The sequence below is a fragment of the Polistes dominula genome, unplaced genomic scaffold, assembly GCF_049000335.1.
Source record: "Polistes dominula isolate Pdom_NZ unplaced genomic scaffold, Pdom_raw_medaka contig_78, whole genome shotgun sequence".
In the NCBI taxonomy this organism is placed as follows: domain Eukaryota; kingdom Metazoa; phylum Arthropoda; class Insecta; order Hymenoptera; family Vespidae; genus Polistes; species Polistes dominula.
This window is the reverse complement of record NW_028301042.1, coordinates 2,205,493-2,225,038: the sequence shown is the minus strand read 5'-3', so window position 1 is coordinate 2,225,038 and position 19,546 is coordinate 2,205,493. Positions and strand designations below refer to the sequence as shown.

The 19,546-nt window shown below is 40.0% G+C and overlaps 1 protein-coding gene and 1 long non-coding RNA gene across 4 annotated transcripts in view; one reads left to right on the top strand and one right to left on the bottom strand.

Moving 5' to 3' along the window:
* LOC107071728 (uncharacterized) overlaps positions 1 to 19,546 on the bottom strand; it is an 81,363-nt gene that overhangs the window by 19,383 nt on the left and 42,434 nt on the right. The window contains exons 2-7 of one of the 3 annotated variants that reach the window (XM_089174922.1): positions 7,749 to 8,057; positions 2,541 to 3,298; positions 1,823 to 2,436; positions 1,526 to 1,706; positions 1,135 to 1,426; positions 79 to 828 (exon numbers count right to left, since the gene is read on the bottom strand). In XM_089174922.1, coding sequence (XP_089031048.1) covers positions 79 to 828; positions 1,135 to 1,426; positions 1,526 to 1,706; positions 1,823 to 2,436; positions 2,541 to 3,298; positions 7,749 to 8,057 — 2,904 coding nt within the window. The remainder of the gene's footprint in view (positions 1 to 78; positions 829 to 1,134; positions 1,427 to 1,525; positions 1,707 to 1,822; positions 2,437 to 2,540; positions 3,299 to 7,748; positions 8,058 to 19,546) is intronic. The other 2 variants (XM_089174924.1, XM_089174923.1) reach the window with 2 other exon arrangements.
* LOC149031738 (uncharacterized) lies at positions 8,836 to 18,159 on the top strand. Its single transcript, XR_016177406.1, has 2 exons — positions 8,836 to 13,215; positions 13,808 to 18,159. It is a non-coding gene; the product is annotated as an uncharacterized LOC149031738 (long non-coding RNA).

Below are 19,546 nucleotides of genomic sequence, written 5' to 3'. Positions count from 1 at the left end.
TTTTCGTTCTTCTATCTCTTTCTTTCTTTATTTCTCTACTTCTCTTTTTGTCTTTATCTCTAACTTATTCAATCTCACCTGCTAGAAGTATCTCGACGTCGCTTACAAGGTCCTGGACCCCTGCCCTCGCAGCTACTTCTTCTCATACTATGATGCACCACCACTTTGCTGTCACTTACGCGTCTAACGTCCATGCCTTTTCTACCGGAATGAGAAGTTACCATCAAGGATGCTATTTCAGGTTCATCGTCCTCGCATAGTATAGTTGTTGAACTTCCATCCAGTTTGACTCGTTTCTTAGGTGCAAAACCAACTTCGTCGCCGCTGCTGTGACACTCCTCGAGCTGTTCCAACAAATGAACTCGCTCTTTTTGAAGATGCCTGATGTCGGGCGGAGGTAAGATGGGTGGTGGTGGAACTGGTGGTTCCACGCTGGTAACAACACTCTGGACAGTATGCCTCCGTGACGACGGGGGTGGTGGACAATCGTCGTCGTTGAGTTTGCCGTCGCTTAGAACGCTGCTCTGATAATCGTCGTGGCTGGCTCCGCTTCCTTGGCTGAATTCGTCGTAACTTCGGAATCTGCGTGGCGTCGGGTCGTTGTAATCACCGTCGTAGTATGAATCTTGGTAGGACCGTCTGCTGCTACGAGACATCGCCGTTGGATGAGCTGGACTGGCCCCTGGCGTGCTACCACCACCGGAAGTACGAGAGTAACTACTAGTTGTCCTTGATCTTGGGGGTGTATCGTAACGCGTAAATCGACCGCCCGAATTTGATACTGTAACTGCTGATTCAAAGCTGCTACGTTCCCTCCTGTAATGAATCCTTTCAGTAACGCGTGAATTCTACTTTGTGCTCTTTATTTGGGGGTGACGATGATACTTAAAGCTAGATATTTTTATACGATTAGTTGTTACACATTAATAATAATAATAATAATAATAATAATAATAATAATAATAATAATAATAATAATAATACAATATATTATCAAACATTAACAAATTAACAAAATCATAACTTACGTTATACGTTTTATTACTGTTAAATATATTTTACTTTGAATGATTTTACAAAATTTTGAAAATTGCAAATTATTAAAAAATATATATATAATTGTATTATACATACGCAACATCGAAGGTTGTTGCCGGTGACGGCCTGGTGTCCCAAGGTTTTTCACCAGAAACTCCTTGTCGTTCCAGATGTTCGTAGAACGTTTCCTGACATTCTCTGGAAGCGAAGTCCACTTGAAGACGACGTCCACGAAGTGCGACTCCTCTCATTTCCTTAACGGCAGCCTGAGCGCAGCTTATTTGTTCGAAGTTAACCAACGCGTGGCCACGCTCACGATCCAAAACGATTTGCGTAATAGGACCGAACTGACAGAACTGCATGTTTAGGTATTTTTCCGACATGCAATCTAGAAAACGGAAGAATATGATTTATTACAAATGTGTATGCCTATATCAATATTGACATGATCGAATGATGATCATAGAAACGTGAAAAGTTGGTTTACCTCCTATTCCGTCCACCCAAACGCAGGAGGTTGGCATAGATTTGCCAAATCCAAGTTTGATACGATTCGCACCTAGGTGTTCACCATCCATAGATCTCATGGCCTTAACGACACTACCGATGTCTGAATACTGACAGAATGCATAACTCGAAACAGCGCCTTGCTTTTTTATGTCAATTTCCTGCAATGGCAGATAAAACAAAAATACAATGGAACATATATTAGAATACTGAATTTGGTGAATAAGTAAATGAAGAAAAAAATACAACACTAAATTTATGATCATGTTAGACTTACGATAATTTCGCCAAAATGCTCAAAGTGTTTCCTGAGTTCAGATGCGGTGACATCTTTTTCGAGATTCCCAATAAATAACGTCCTAGTTGCTTTGGGATGATACTCGTCTAGTTCAGCTTCGTATGGTCTGAACTCGTTGTCCTCGACGTCGTATCCTTGATAAGGCGCAACTTCGATCTTACAACCGAAAAATAGTTTGTCGTGGGAGACCTCTAGAGCTTTTTCTACGTCCTCGGGTTTCTTGAAACAAACCAGAGCGTATCTGTCGCCCGCTGCACCGACAACCTTCACCCACGTGACCTTCCCATGCTTTTTATATTCATGGAAAAGGCCATCCTTGAGGGAAGTGTCGCTGCTGCGAGCAGGAAGGTTCCGAACGCAGATCGCCAATGGCCTGCGATCCTCGGTGACTGCGACAGCATTTCCAGTACGATGCGGTGAGCTTCCTGGTGACGTGCTTGCAGCAGATGTGCTACCAGCGGAACTGCCGCTTCGACTACTACTGCTACTTCCGGAACGGCTACTACCGCTCGGCGAGCTGCTACCGCTACGAGATTTTCTACGTTGCTTCTTGTGCTGTCGGTGAACACTGCTACTACTACCGCCTCCGCCACCTATTTTGTTCATAAATTATTAATAAAATAAATAAAAAAAATATATAAATATATTAATAGCTTAATTCTCGATGTCTCAATGTAGTCTCATGTCAATATTCTACCTTGATCATCTTGGTAGGAATCGTTGGTAGCCGGTGAAGGTGGTGGAGGTGCATTACCATATCTCGATGAAGCAGCCGACTCATAGGCAGAAGACCAGGAAGACGGTGGCCGATGACGATCTAAATGGGGCGGGGGTGGCGGCCCGGAGCCGTAAGGGCCTGTCCTCGGGTAAAGCCGATCCCTCGCCCTGCTCGACGTCACGTGGTAAGAGCTACCAGGTGGTGGACGTCCACGTGGTATGTAGCCACCAGGATCACCGCTATTAGGATCGACTGGGTGGCCTTGAACAACGACGACTCCGCTTCCTGCTCCGCCGACCCCGCCGCCGCTGCCAGCGTTGCTGCCACCGCCTCCACTCCCGGCACCCCCGCCTCCGCTGTAGAAACTCCCATGGGAACCCCCGTGGGAACCCCCGTGGGAACCTCCGTGAGAACCAACGTGTGAGCTCCTGGACTCGACGAAACTACTTTCGCTGCCACCGCCACCGACAACGACGCTGCCGCCGACGCCGACGCCAACGCCGCCCCCGCTGCCACTGCCACCGCTGCCGCTGACGCCGCTGCTAATGCCAACTGTGTTACCACCACTGCCTCCGACGACTCCGCCGACTCCACCGACGACGCCGACTCCACCAGATCCGACGATACTCCCGCTACTTCCGACGACGACCCCAACACCACCCCCGACGACGCCGACGTTTCCTCCGCCTCCACTTCCGGAACCACTGCCGCCACTCGAGCCATGATCCTCCGAACTTCTGAAACATACCAAATCAAACTTAATCTCTACTCAGATGACTAAAGAATCATCAACATCATCATCATTATTATTATTATCTTGCGCTTGCTGAGATAACTCTCATGAACGTGATCTTTATGCATAAGTGATTGTCTTTTTTTTTTCTTAAGTGTCACGTGATCATGATACCAAGTACTTCTTCTATCTTTTCTTTAGACAAGGTAAGTCTTTTATTCATCGTTCATACCGTTTATATCACCTCTAAAACAAATTTGCCGATACGCATTTGAAAACCTTGAGAAGTTGGAGATAAATATCTTCTTTTATCTTTCTGTATGCAAGAAAGAATTAAATGCGTACGAAGGTAACCTCGTGAAGTATTAAGAAAAAAGAAAAAATGACTGATGCTAGATGCGAGTCATGTTCGAAGGAAGAAGAAGAAGAAGTAGAAGAAGAAAGAAGAAAGAAGAAAAGAAAAAAAAGATCATCCGCCGGAGATTATCCGTGGTGATGCATCAAGAGAGAGGATATCCGCGACGGAGACAAGTTGTTCATTGTAAAATCCAACACACAACTGAAGGACAAAACTTACTGCGTGTCACGTCGGTCACGCCAAAGTAGAGATTCCAAATCGTGACACGGATGTGGAAAGAAGCCCCCAAGAGGGAAAAGAAAAGGAAACAAAGAGAAAAGAGATTTTGAAGAACGTTCTCTCTTCTCTCTCTCTTTCTCTCTCTCTCTCTTGTGGCTTGATCTCTAACCAATCATCTCTCAAAGAGGATAGACACGCCGTTATTCAAAGAAGGCTATCGGTTGTGGTTTGTGTAAAAGAGAACGAGAAGGAAGGGCTCAACTTAAGGAAAAAATAAGTTCTCCGCACAATTATTCTTACCTACTCCTAACCTCAAAAAAGAAGAAGAATAAGAAGAAGATCTTTTAACAAATTTCTTCTTTTTTGTCATACTAATTCTAATAATTTTCATAAAAAACAAAATACCGTAAGTATAAAAGCAAATTATCATTGAGAATAAAATACAAATTTATTTTCCAATTGAGATTCATCATTTTTTTTTCAAATATATATATATATATTTAATATTATTATTACATTTAGTATATATGTGCGTGTGTAATATATTACACGTAGAAATATACAAAGGGGCAAGGGTTAATCGTAGCTTCTTGCATGTGTCGTGACTTGTTTGGCATGCACGGTATGGGGGCCACAATAATATACCCGATAAGATATTTCTAGAGTCGTATCAGCATACTTAAGGCGCATGCGCATTACCGACAGAAAAGCAGGGTCATTACAAATTAGTCCTAACGCCATCTTTATCTATATGGTCAAGTATTAATCTCTCTTTCTTTCTAACCTCTACCTAAACTATTTTCTTTCTTCCTCTAGCATTAAAACGTGACTTGCACGCGTTCAATTTTTTGCTAAGCGAGTTCAAAATTTCATCAGATTCGATTCGATAAACTCCCGGTTATATTTATAAAACGTCTGATTCATAAGTAGATTATAAAACCTTGCCGATACTGTGATAAATATTAAACAATGACGTCACGTTCTCCCCAAAGAGAAAATTTTGCACGAATCACCAATGATTACGTTACGATCAAAGTTTCTTCTTTACAGCAAAATGTCTAGTAGTATTCCAAGGTATAATAAACAAATTGGAAGAAAATTGTTATTATTTAAGATTAAAAAAAAGAAAGGGAAGAGAGGACTACTGTGCCAAAGGAAGAAAAGGGCTTGTACATTCATAACTACGGCTCTGAACGACGGTTAACAGCCGAACCCTCCCCCCCCTTTGCCTTCTTTTCCTTTTACAGGTCCCTCTGAGCACCCGCAATAACGTTGTACGCCCCCCCCCTCCTACTCTTCCTCCTGGTTCGTCGTCACGCTTCGACGTTCCGTCACTTGACGATGAAACGCGTGGCAACGTCGCCTTCTTCATCGTCATTTTCTTCGACAATATCCCCGCGGTTCTCGTTCCGTTTCGTTCCGTCCATCCATCGTGTCTTCGAAATCGTCACGGTCGTCTAATTTTTCATGGAAATGCAACGCCATTGCTGGTACATTTCACCAAGAGACAAGAGAAAGAAAAAGAAAAAGAGTGGGGGTGAAAGAAGTGAGGGCGGCGGGAAAATAGACAAACATTCCAAAGTAACGTTTAATATAACCCAAGTATTAAAAGTCTTTTTTTGATTAGCAAAATAAAATCATCTGCTTATCTATTCTGAACCTCTTTTACTACTTCCTGTAACAACTGGTTGTTGGTTGTTATTGGTCTATATTTTTATTCTGCATTTAATTATTACTTTTTCTAGCAATAAACGAAGAAAATAGTAAAATGTTACGAGTCATCGAGGGGACGGTTAATGAGAAACCAGAAATTACGCCCATGTTTTGCATGTTTTTTTACTTAACGACAGATCCCAAGTAATTAAATAAAACAAGCTTTTATTATTACACGTCATCGTGATGTGATGTTGGTTGGTTGGTTGGTTGGTGGCCGAGGCAAGCAAGCAATTACGAAAAAAGGCCGCTAAGGGAATAAAGAAAACAAGAGAAAATGATAGACAAACACACACACACACAACGAGAGAGGTGTTGAAATTTCCCTTTATCGACCCGAAGACAACGCAAACCGATAATTTCTTGGCAAGGGGGAAAAGTTCATGCTAAAAAAAAAAAAAAAAAGATGTAAATTTATTGCTCGTCAACGAATGATCGCGATAAATACTATGACGAAAACAACCATATAACATTTCTAGGAAATACTTTAATTAGTGAGAAAATCGATGAGCCCATTTTTGCGTTCACGACGTATTTCAAATATAAAAAACAAACTATTAAATGATTGATATCTTTGCAGTTGATAAGAACTTATCGATGATATCGTAGAGAGAGAAGTTCATCAAAAAACGATGTCGACATTTTCTATATACCTAAAGATATCTCTCTCCTATTCACGTTTTTCATTTAATTCTACACACAGGTATAATTATTGCCGGTATGGTCTTCTGGTAAAGGGAAAAGGGTAAATATTTAAAAGGTCGTTCAGTAGGTTTCCATGACTTACCTTTTCAACAACAATTCATACTTGCTTTTCAATGATGTACCGTGCACTGCACACGGTGCATCTTCATCTTCAAAACGGTGACGATGAAAATGAAGATGACGATGAAGTTGACGACACTTGGCACTTATATTTAATCCAAATTCACTGTAATCCAACACTGCATCCATTTAGGGGTGGTGATTGTAACTACGCCGATATTCGTAGAATTAACAAAAGACGAGTTTCACTAAATTTTCTTTTTTATCCCACTGATTGTCTTTTGTATTTTTTTACACAAATAATCATCCATTATTATCGTGGCATTTTGTATATCATATTTGAAATATTGCAGTAGTCAACAACATGATTATTTGATCTAATTAGAAAAAGGATTATGAGTATAAGGAAGTGTGTGTGTATAGAACCCACACATGTACTAAATGAGAGAGGATAGGCAAAGACCATACACGACAACAACAAAAAATAAAAAGAAAACTAAGAGAGACCTCCTAACACGTGTAATGACGTTTCAATGTCATTTAACTTGCTTCCGGTATATAAATGTGCGATTTAATCGATTCCTTTGACTTGACGTGACTCATCGTAAAGTGCTCTTTTATATACGTACGCACACACGCACGTACACGCAGCTAGCAAAAAAAAAAAAAGAAAATTAAAGATGGACGCGTATATACGCAAGTCATTCGAAAACGAGTAAAAATTACATTATCGGTTTCCCCGTCATATGAGAGGACAAGAAGAACATCACACACGTCGTACAGACCCGATAGGAAACATTTTAAAATGCTTGTTTTAAAGTTTCACCACGATCCATGATGATTTTTATCAACATTTAGTTATAATGTTAAGTATACGGATCATTATGAATCATTGTGAATCTTATTATATCTAGATATTAGATATTCTGATCTCACGTTCATGTTTATTTCTAGTTGCTCCATTAGCAACTTGAATTAATTATAAGAACCTGATCATAACCTAACTTGGAAGATATATCCTCGTACCAAACCTAGAGATAATTGGCAGTTGTTTATCAAGGAATAAAATGTAGTTAAATAAAAGTTTGTTTAACCCTTTCGTTACGGGAAAAGTAACATTGCACATCGGTAGTCTTCTATTTTTGCATTTACAGTTTTTAATGCCATCTTAGGCAATATTTTGATGTTCAGAATATATTACATGCTTTCAAAGTATATTTTTAATACGATTAATCTAATACGAGTAAAATAAAATTGAAAGATACTCTAAAGGTAAAGTAAAATAATCTTCATGCCGGTTATAATCGGCACCTGTAACGGAAGGGTTAAAAAAACCACGCAGTGTGCATATTTCCGGCTTTCTAAAGGTTTATTAAATCATCCCGGCATTATATCTCACCCGTGCGAGGGAAATCTATGTTGAAGATGCTGGGGCTCGTAGTATTGTGTCGTAAGGGCTCGTTCGTCCAGAGTGTGCTCAGTCGCGTGAGCCTTCGCTGCGGACTTGATATCCATGAACGCCACCGTCGCGGAGGCGCCCCCGGTGTTAATCGAGGAACCACCACCCCCGTTGCCGCCGCCCCCGCCGCTGCCGGAACTGGAACCGGAACCACCCTCGTTGCCCTCCCCGAGGGAACCACCGGAACCTCCGTCCACAGGGCACACTTCGCCCCGCGGCAGCAACTTGACGCTCTGCACGCGTCCATACCTGCAATAAAACAAATGAAATTCATTTAATCAAACAATCTTTTGAGAATTCCTTTTTAAAAAGCAAACATACGAAGATTGCTTGCTTTGAATTTTGACCAAATACAAATATAATGTGTCAAGTTTACGTGATCGGTCGATAACCATTGTCAAATATTTAAAAAAGACCCTTATGAGAATAAACACCAATAAATGTTAGATTTTCTTTACTTATCTAATCTTTCCTAAACAAATTTATACAATTTTATATAGCCGAGGGCAACATGTATCATCTTTGAAGAGAAAAAACAAAATTAGTGATTCACTTCTGAGAAAAGAAGAATCTTTTCTTATTGTATTCTTGTGATAGTGATCAGTGATTAGTGAGGGTGGGGCAATGAACGTGAAATGCAAACGTTCGAGAGAAGATATACGCGACATATTCAGGGGAGAGTCATTGTGCGCTAAGTTCAAATGGCACATTATATCCCAATGTGAAAGTTCAAAGGAAAAGAGAGAAAAAGAAACATGGGGAGAATGGGAGAAAAAGAAAAAGCAGGGGATAAGGGGGCTGCTACACGTTGTTGTTTTACAAATGTATCGTTGCATCAATATTTTAACATCCAATAAAATAGAATAGGTAAAGGAAATAAAATAAGAAACGAAGGAAGGTAAAATAGGCAAAGTCCGTGGAACGTTTGAAAAGTAATAGAAGAAGGTGTACAGAAAAGAAGAAAAGAAGAAGAAGAAGAAGACGACAGTGTAGGAAGGAAAGTTGGCAACGTTGAACGGTAATACTCTGATGGGTAGGTTGAGTAACGGCAACAGCGCAGCAGAAGGGATCCTCGTTGAGAGAGATCGTTTGGGATTTCGAAGAAGGGAGGAGACCCTGTAATCCTCTGCCCGTAGAAACCTCTCGCGATACCCGACACGAGAGAGCGGAGGAAATTAAGTCGAAGGAAGAGAAAGACGGATAGAGGTTAGAGAGACGAGCTGGAGGAAGTGGGGATAAGGGGAAGAAGAGAAGAAAGAGGAGAAACACGAGGGAGGAGGGAGGGTAGTGGTAAAGAGGTAGAGAAAGTAGGGAGTGGGATGACGAAGAAGTGGGGCTTTGGAGGGGAACAAGAGGAGAAAATAGAAATGCGCATGCGCGTAAAAGCATTTGCGCTGCTTTTGCGCGCGGCTGAAAGAAGAAGATGAAGAAGAAGAAGAGCAGGTAGGTTGGTTGGTTGGTTGGTTGGTAAGAAGAGAAGAGGAGAAAGGAGAAGACAAACTGAGAAGAGACGACGAGACCTCGATCGAAGTCTTCCTCCGGCGACGCATTCAGATCCGTACGGATAAAAGCCCTTGCGGATGTTTTTGCAGAGCGGCCATGACGGGCAAGCAAGCCTTTCCCTCGCTCACTCGTTCGCTTTACTCGTAGAGAAAGAAGATAAACTGATATGTATGTGTGTACACCATATTCTTATAATACATATATATATTTCATGTATTTTCTTCGGTTTAAATGTGCGCACAGAAATAGTAACAGAAATGGAAACGTAGTATAATATCGAAAATCTCTACGGGGGATGATATATATTCAAGAAAAAGAAGAAGGTGTACATGTATATCGTAAAAAAAGAAAGTAAAATTTCTATAAAAATATCTACGACGTTGTGTAGAGGAAAACAGAGAGAAAGAAGGAAAAAGATGTATAACAAATGGCGTTGGTAAAAAGTTACGGACCCGCCATTACGTTTTTAGTCACCGACGGACTCTGTGCTGCGCGAACGGGCGACGCGTCCGCGAACCTCTGTTACTTTTTTTCCAGACAGTTTTTATTACTATTTCTATTCCCTTTTTAATTTTATTCTAATAAAAAAAAGGAGGGCTCTTCGAAGAGAGAATATTGTATCATCTTGTATAAAAATGAGAATAAAAAGAATGAAGTTTTAAGTAGAAAGAGAGAAGGTTGGTTGGTTGGTTGGGTTGGTTGCTGCTGCTGCTTGCTGCTCGGTAAGAATAATACAACGGAGGAGAAGGCACGGGTAGTATAACGTCCATCGAGATGATGACGAGGTGGAGGAGAAAAAGGAAGAGGAGGAGGTGTAGTAGGCAGGAGGAGAAAGAAGAAGAAGACGAACACCAGAGAATGACGGCGTAGTTCCCTCGACGCAGAAATAAGGGGAGGTTTGGGTTGCAAAGAGGATGAGAAGAGGGGCGGGAGGGTTTTACTGAGAGGAGAAGCTCTCTTATTGTCCCCTCTCTCACGGTTGCTCTGACAATGTGCAAGGAGTGGGGAATAATCGTCGATAAGAGGATGAAAACGCCACTGCTATTGGTCGGACGTTTGTAGAGTTGCTACGCGCAGACGCAGATATCGAAGACTCGACTTTTCTCAGCGAGTCGATCGGCTGATCTCGCGCGAGTTGCACGTATTTATAAACTATTCCTTCTGTTTTCTGTTCTATCTTTTATTTAACAAAAAAAAAAAAAAGGAAACGATATTTTTTATTTTATTACTCGATCGAAAAAGGAAACTTTATATCCGACATATAATATTTTCCCCCATTTGATAGGACTAGTAATAATTTAACCATCATCGGGATATCATTTGCTCTTTGATTTATTTTCTTATTTAATATCTGTCCGGCGTTAAATTAATTACAAAAGTATCCGATGAGAAAATGTTTAAAGCCAGTAACTATAGTCTCTGACTGATAACTATCAAGAAAAAATAACCTTAAAAAATCAAAAGGGTCTCGTTTGAGCTCAACTTTGCGCAAGGGTTTTTCGCGACTTGTTTTTTTTCTCCACTAAAGGAAAAAAATATAATTTATAAAAAGAAAAAGGGAATAAATGAGGAGACACGGATAGAAAGGAGAGAAAGAGGTGAAGAGGAGGAGGGAACATATATGCCTCGTTGGAAGAGGGTCGACAAGAGAGGGGGATAAGAAGATTCGCGAGATAAAACGCAACCAACACACAACTCGGATTATTTCAACGTTGTTAAAAAGGACAGATATCATTTTCCTCTATCTTAGAGGGTTTCTACTTTTTCTACACAAAAACTGAAAACCCTGAAAAAAACAATGGTGGATTTTGTTTTTTTTTATATTCCCAGTTCCTTTTTTTTCTTTAGTTAAAACTTTTGCATACGACAATCCTACTTTTTTTTATTTCATTAACGTTTTTTTGCTACGGAACTTTGAACACCTTAACTGCTGCTGCTGTTACCAGACAACTCATCAGCGTGTCTGCCGTGGGTTGTTGTTTGTTTCCCCCCCCCCATATTTTTTGTTCTCCCATTTTAATTTCTCCCTCGCGTTCGTAAGTAAAATAACTCCGTCGTCATATCCTCGGAAGTCCGTTGTTTTAATGATCGAACATCACACACAACCATGGGGCGTGGTTCCTCGCTAAAGCGTGTGATCCGATTCGCAGATGGGCCGATGCGCAATTACGTCGCGTTGCGTCGCAAGTAGTTTCTCTTCTACGTTCACGGCTTGACAACTAAAGAATTCTACTGTCAGAAAATGAGAGATACAACAATAATACCATATTCTCTTAAGAAAAGGGACATAAACTGAGAGAGAGAAGACTTGAAATTAATCGAATTCAAAATGATCACGAAGATATAATTTATTTAAGGTCTTCGATGATCATCTCGCATCTTTCTCTCTCTCTCTCTCTCTTGCTCTCTCATAAAATCATAAAAACCCTAAAATACATCGTAAATTACTATCACAAATCTAGGACCTAGAAATCGATAACTTCAAATCGTGTGATTGTGTCCCAGTGATGATGATACTAAAATCCAAATAGAAAAATCCTTTTCCCACTGAATATCCCAAGAAAAGAATCGTTTAACTAACTTCTGCTGGCCATCGTGTTTTCGTAACAAACAAAAATGAAAAAAGAAGATGACGATGATGAGATAGTACAAAGTTTGGGAGGACTTTGTTCAGACATTTCTACCAACAAATTGGACAAAGTGAAAAATTCTTCAGTGTGCTGTTGCCTACTGCAGTATGTCCGCCTGTTTGACTGACTGCCTGTCTCTGTTAATACTGGCGTTTCTCTCTCGGGTAAAATTTCACGCGAAATTCTTGAAGAAAAAAAAAAATAAAAAGCCGTTCGATTCGTCGCAGCTGCAGCAGCAGCAGGGTTCTCGACCACACCAAATGAACGTGTACAAACGAACAAACGGACGGTTAGTAGAAGGAGCGATAGCGTTCTGCGTAGCGGTCGCGTACCTTCTTTCACTCCACTCTCCTCTCTCCTTACTTCACCTCGGTATCCCAATCCCTCCCAATCCCTTCTGTTCCTACCACCCCTTGTCCCCTTTCTACTAACCCTCTCTCGACCCCTCACGTTCCCTCAGTAAAATAAGAAGGCATACAAGGGAGCGGCGGTACACACGATCGAAGGCACTCGAGGAGAAGTTTCTCTCTCTCCCCCACTCCTCCTAACAACACAGGGAGGGCATTTACGAACACGCACGAACACACACATCGGGCGACATCGTCTTTTTCCGTGGTGCGTCGTGCGAATACGTAGAGGAGAGAAGGAAAATGGAGGAAGGTTGGTTGGGTTGGTTGGTTGCTGCTGCTGCTACTACTACTGCCACGATGGGGTAAAGAGGGGAAATCGAGTGCCACGGTGGCTGGCCGACTGGCTAGCGAAGCGAGCCGTGAACCATGTCGTCCCCTACCCCACTTGTCCCTTTCCAACAAACCTCCTCAACCCACCTCGGCCCTCCCCTCACTCCTACCGTCAAACAAAACCGAGTTCTTTCTCTCTTTCTCTTCGCCATCCTATATCTATCTCTCTTTCTCATTCTTCTTTGCTCACTCTCCTCGCGCGTCAAGGAATTTTACTCGCACGGACTTGTGCTCTCTTCCATAGCACACAGTCTTCTTCTTCTTTTCTTCCTTCTATCTGCTGCTCTCGACGAATGCGAGACGAACTCTCTTCTTGTCCTCGGATTTACCAAACGAGAATGTGTGTGTGTGTACATATATATAATAAATATATACACACATATATCTTCTGAACTCTATACTGTGTTCAGATATTCACTGTAGGTCAGATCGGGGATACTGGATCGAGGATTCAAACGGATTAGTTTCTTTCAAGCATTTTCTCTTTTCTTACGTGATAATATTATGATATAACGAGATTTCTTTTCAAACCAGGTAATATAAGAGAGAATTTATTTAAATGTAAAAATAAAATCTCATAAGTGTTACGTGAAAAAAGTGTGTTGTAAATTAGTGTACATATATATTCTTTCGAAAAAGCGACTCTCAGTTCGATCCTACTTGCAATTTAATTATTTTATATGCCGTATAATATCTCCCGTCCGGCCGCCATTTTGTTCTGTCTAGAACGACGGAGAGAGACACACACACAGCTTGGAAACGGGTTAAAAAATACTAGCGGGAGTTTCAAATGACGCACATACACCGTGTGCGTGTGCGTGAATATAAAATTATTTTTATAAAGATGAATGTAATTTTATTTTATTTCTTTTCTTAAGTATGCGCGTTTATGTTTTATAAAAAAATTACATTAGAATAGAGAAGAAACACGTAGAGAAGCCCCAGCGTTCGTTAACTTTTAAGAGCGTTGCTCTCGTCTTTCACGAGCTGGCATAAATCATAAATCTCTTCACATCCAATGTATGTGTACATATATGTATGTATTCATGTACATATATATATATATATATATATCCCCCTTATACAAACGTATAGTATACATGCATATAGAAAATAAATTTCCTAGGAGAATCACAAAACGTGCTATGATCGAAAACGTTGAGAGTGCTCGGACCAATCGTTCGTCTTTCTACGTTTGAAACAGGAGACGAACAGGAAATCAATACATCGGCCCACGGTTAAGAGTTGAGGGTGAGAGAGGGGAGGGAAAAGAGGCGCAGGGGTGAAGAGAGAGAGAGAAAGAGAGAGAAGGAGAGACGTATAGGACAAAGTACACAAGTAAAAAAGAAAAAAAAAAGAAAGAAGGAAAGAGAAACTCGCCTTCCGTAAACTCATCAGCGTTAGGCACACAATTGCAAAAGTATTATCAGTATATAGTGTGTGTTCTCTTCCTCCTCCTCTAGGCTGACTTCGAATGTACACATATACATGCATACCACGATATCGTATTTTTTAATTATCGTACATATGCGTTCATATCTCTCATAAATGATGATAAACTTATATGCCAATGACGCGTAGGATAAACTTTCCTCTACTCGCGACCGTACATAATCTCAATAAAAATATATTTTTCCTAGAAAAACTCAAACTCGATCTTTCAAAAATTCTTCTTCAGCTTTTTACAGCGATCGCAATTATATTTCGATGTAATTTCTTATACAAAATAATCTCTACATTCTTACATTTAGATAACAAATGAATATACGTGAACTCCTTTGGTCATTATTTTTCATTGAACGCATCCATTATTCTTCGAATTACTAATTACAAAATGGCGAATGATAATGCGCAACATGGCGGATCCTAATATTCTCGCGACCGTTTTGAACGAAGAAATGAGAGTAAGTTTGTCCCATATGCATAAAATATTCGTGTAATGCAATATTATATGAATGTGTAAGTGAGATGATTTAAAAAAAGAGAAGAGGTTGGAATTAAACGAATTTGGAAAGCTCCTCTCTCTCTTCGTTTGAAGTTTCCGAAGTGAGCGGCGATTTCTTCATGATGAGAGTACAACCAAACGGATGAATGGTTTTTAGAGGATTCTACGAAAAGAAATGTGAAATAAAAAGAAAATGCGGGTGCAGTAGCACCAACGCAGCGACAACGTCGTCGTCTGACGATGACGATGACGACGACGACGATGCTATGAAAAAGAGAAAGAAAGAAAGAAAGAGAGGAAGGCTTTTGTTCCCTCGTAGTTTCCCCTCGATGCTCTCCTCCTCATCTTGTTCGCATATCCAGCTTGCTCTGGCTCTTTTCAACCGAATAAAAACATCGTCCGGTACCACAAAGACGTTGGGTACGTGGGCCCGGAAACGTTAGAGGAGAGTTGAAGAGAAAGAGAAAAAAAAATTCAGAATAAAACCCCTATCCTCCTCTCATTGGCGACGTCGTCGTTTTCATATTGTTTCTCTCCCACGCCCGTAAACTTTCCTATTAACCTCGACGTTACCTAACATTCTTCATAAATTCCAATACGTGTAGGAAAAGAGAAAGAGAAGCCCTGAAGAGGAAAGGAGAAGAAGAAGGTTTAAAAGTAAGCTTTGTCAATGTTGGATATAAAAAAAAATAAAAGATAGAATGAAAAGAGAGAGGGGAGAGGAAAGAAGAAAGAAATTCAATCGAGAATGGGGAATATGATGAAAAGAGAAAAAATATATAAATGGCCGATCGATATTCATCAATTCTGCGAACTCTATTATTCTCTCTTTCTTTTTGTCTCTTTACATATTCCAACGATTAAACAAAAGATAATCCCTTAACTCGTGCGTTATCAAACGAAGTTTTTTCCTTCCTACTAATAAAACAGTACAACCAATAACAACAATAACACGTATTTAATACAATCCCTTCAGCCGTGAGAAAGAAAATCCTGTTAAAGAAGAAATTTCTCGAGAAAACTTCTTCTTTTTTATCTTATTCTTAAAAAGGCAGAAAGACGGGAAGAAAACGATGATGACGACGACAACGAGATGAAGAAAACAGCAACAGCAACCCAATGGTAAGAACCGCAAAACGCGTCGCAGGAAAACGTCGCAAGCAAGCAAGCAGGCCAGAAACGAACAAACGAAAAGGAATAAGAAGTGGCAACAGCGCTTATTCAAGCAAGCGGCTAGAACGACGGTGGGCGCCTCAACGAGGCCAGCCGAGGATGTGGCAACAGCGCTATGACTCAGCTCTACTCGTTCCGAGCTCTCTACCCTCTCTCCTCTCCCACTTAGGGCTCCGTTGCCGTCCCGTCCGTCCGTCCAACCCGCCCCCCTGCAACCCCCTTTGCCCGCGCGGCAATACGCAGCTGACGCCCTGCTATACCTTCCCCTCCCTTCCCCAACATCCCCACTCTACTCTTCCCGCTCGCACTCTCCCAACCCCCCACCACCGCACCAAAATACTAACGTCGCTCCACTCGCCGTGGTGCTCCCTCTTTCACTCACCCCCCTCCTTACCCATTCTCCACCATCATCACCCCCAACCCTCTCCTTTCCATCCTCTTTCTCTCTCCCTCTCTTGCCCCCTTCACATTACCAACCTTCTCGTCTCTTCGTCATCGTACTAGGGCAAACCGAGGAGCGATTCCTAACATCGGCGACGTCGTACGAAAGAACCAAGAGAAAGAAAGAGAGACAGAACACTATCACTGTGTATGTGTGTGTGTACGTCTCTCTCTTTTTCATTTCTTTGAATGTGTGTATGTGTATGTGTGTGTGCTAAGCCAGCGCAAAATTCTCTTCTCCCGATGGAAGAAAAACACCTTTACCAATCCCTTTCTTCTTCTTCTTCTTCTTTTTCCTCATCCTTTTTCTATCTCTTTTCTAAAGATTTCCTACTATCTAGTCACTCTTTTCTCCCTTTTGCAATTCCCCCCACTCCTATCTTCCTCCCACCCTTTTCGATCGAAGTGCAAAAGAGAAATATAAATCTTATTGGAAGTGAACTACTTCTTCTTCTTCTTCTTCTTCTTCTTTTCGTATTGTACACAAATGATCGTTAAATTGTCGTACCATAATTCATTTGTATAAAGAAAAAATGATTATTATTGTTTTGTAAGAAAATTGGGACCAATATAAACATTGCAAGTGTGTAGAAAAGACACCAACAATGTTCGACCAGTCTAACGCGAGAATCTTATCGTCCGAAGATGGCGATCGTGCGCTACTATGGCAGGAAAACGACTTCCTGCAATTGCGGGATGGACACACACACACAACACGTTCGCCAACCGCCTTTTCTTCTTCTACGTCGTTTTCTTTTTTTTTTCCTTTCCTTCCCCCTTTCCCACTTCTTTTGCTTGACCTATAGTTGGTGTCGTCGTCATCGTAATGTAGGGTCGTCACGTGGTTACATAGTTCGTATCTTTTCTTTTGCGGGCCCTAAATTTGATTCTCTTTTCTTTTTCATTTCTTCCGGTATGTGATTTTGAAGTTAAGTGTGTGGTATGTGTTCTTACGAAACACAACACACAATGCGTATCATGAAAAAAGTAATTGGTCAGTGATATCGAAATATTGATATCACTTGACGAAATCATGTTTGTTAGTGGTGTAACCGGTACCAATACATTCTATACTCTGAAAAGAAAAAGAAAAAAACAACGACGACGAATACGACGTGGCATATTTAAGTAAGCGCGCATACAAACGACCGACCCGATGTGTTTATTCCTGCGCGTTTAGTGCATACGCGCGCGCAATTGCGTAAGCCATCTTGAAAGTTTACCGTTTACCCATTTTAGAAGCCTATAAACGTTCGATCGTAATATAATATTAATGATAATAATAATAATACTAAACTTTTAGCATAAATTATGCAAAATATTGTGATTTCAAATTAGGGGGACTTCAAAAATAATCCCAAATGTGTTTTCTTTCAAATCAAATATCTTCTCATATAAAATTTCAATTGTATTAACCTTTTTGACATCTTGTGTAAATATATTTTAATTCTATTAACACACACACATATATTTGTGTGGAACAACGATATTATTTTTGATATTAAATATACACAAGTATTTTCAACATTGTTTTCAAGAGATATATTATTTCATCGTGTTGGCAATAGTGTCGATTACGATGATAAGTTTGTTCTCCTATTCCGATTAATACAAGAGAAAGAGAGGAATGAAAAGGAGGTAGAAGAAGAAAGAAAGAGAGAGAGAGAGAGAGAGAGAGAAGGCAACGATTACGAGGCCGCGTGGGTTCGAGGTCGCAGGCTTGGAGTCACGTTAAGCGGTGATTGCCGTCTCTGTCGTAGCCAAGGTGCCGTTATTTTAATGTAGAGATACGTAAAGGAGGAGACCGGATGAGAATGAAAAGTCAGAGAGAAAGAGAAAAAGAGAGAGAGAGAGCGAGGTTTGAACGTAATAAACTGTAAATACGACACGGAAAAATAGATAAGAAAATAATCGATAAATATTATCCTCCAACCAATTTTCATTAATTCCCCTTTTATTTTTCTATCCATCAATTTCCCTGTGTATATATATATATATATATATATATATATATATCACCCCTATAAGAATAATTTCCCTAAATTACTTCTTATCAAACCTTACTTTTTTTCTTTTCTTTTCTTTTAATATTTTGTATCGTTCTTACGGTAATCTAATGTATAAGATTACGTTTGATATAAATTCGATAAGAAATAATAACAGTGAATAATAATTATTAATGATCGAACGATATTAGAAACACCTGTACACGTCCCACGCCATCTTAATTAACGACACAACATGGCCAATCGAAGAAAATTAAAATGGACGCTACATAAGGAATCGAACAAAATTAATTACTTTCTTTCTTTTATTTTCTTTTTAATTTTTGTATCGTCCTTACGTTAATAAAATTTTACGCGTGATATAAATTCGATAAGAAATAATAATAGTGAATAATAATTATTAATGATCGAACGATATTAGAAACACCTGTACATGTCCCACGCCATCTTACTTAACGACACAACATGGCCGATTGAAGAAAATCAAAATGGACGCTATATTCTACTACTTTACATAAGGAATCGAACAAAACTAATATAATAATAATGCAAATTTGTGTAAAGACGTATTTTTCTAAATGTACGTAGAGTTGTATGAAAAAGTTTCTAAGAAAAATCTCGTATATAGTTTTGTAATTTGAAAATAAAATAAGAAAGTCTCTCTTTCGAGGAAAAGGAGTAATTGATTTTAAAAATAACCTCAAAACTTTTTTAGTCTTTCAATTTTTCTTCTCCTATGTTATACTTTTTCTTATACTATGCATTATATTATTCGTATGATTACTACTGGAAATAAACCTAACCTTATATTTGTTAAAACTTTTCGAACAAGATAGTATAGTAAACGATGAATATAGTGGGAGGTAAAGTAAAAAGAAAGAAAGAGAGAGAGAGAGAAGAATACAAGTAACGGTAGTCCATATTACGATCGTTGCCGCGCCTATATTCTTGGCTTCGTGTGTCTTCTTCTGGAGGCTCTCTCTCTGCATGGAGAAAGCCAGTTTCGAGTCTTTAGGTTATGTTCTTCGTGCGTATAGAAAAGAAAGAAGACGGAGATAGGAAAAGAGAAGGGAAAAGAAAGAGTCCCTGTCCCCTCGTCCCATCATGTATGTAAAAATACATTCTGTATACAATATACTCAGAACAACAACGCAACACATATGCATGTGACGTGTAACGTGAGGGGTCTTCTTTGGTGACTTGGTTTGGTATAGAAACATAAAATGACAAAGTTCTCGTAGCACCAACAGCAACAGACAGAAGAAGATAAAAATGTTTAAGTAAAGATTAGAAAGAGATG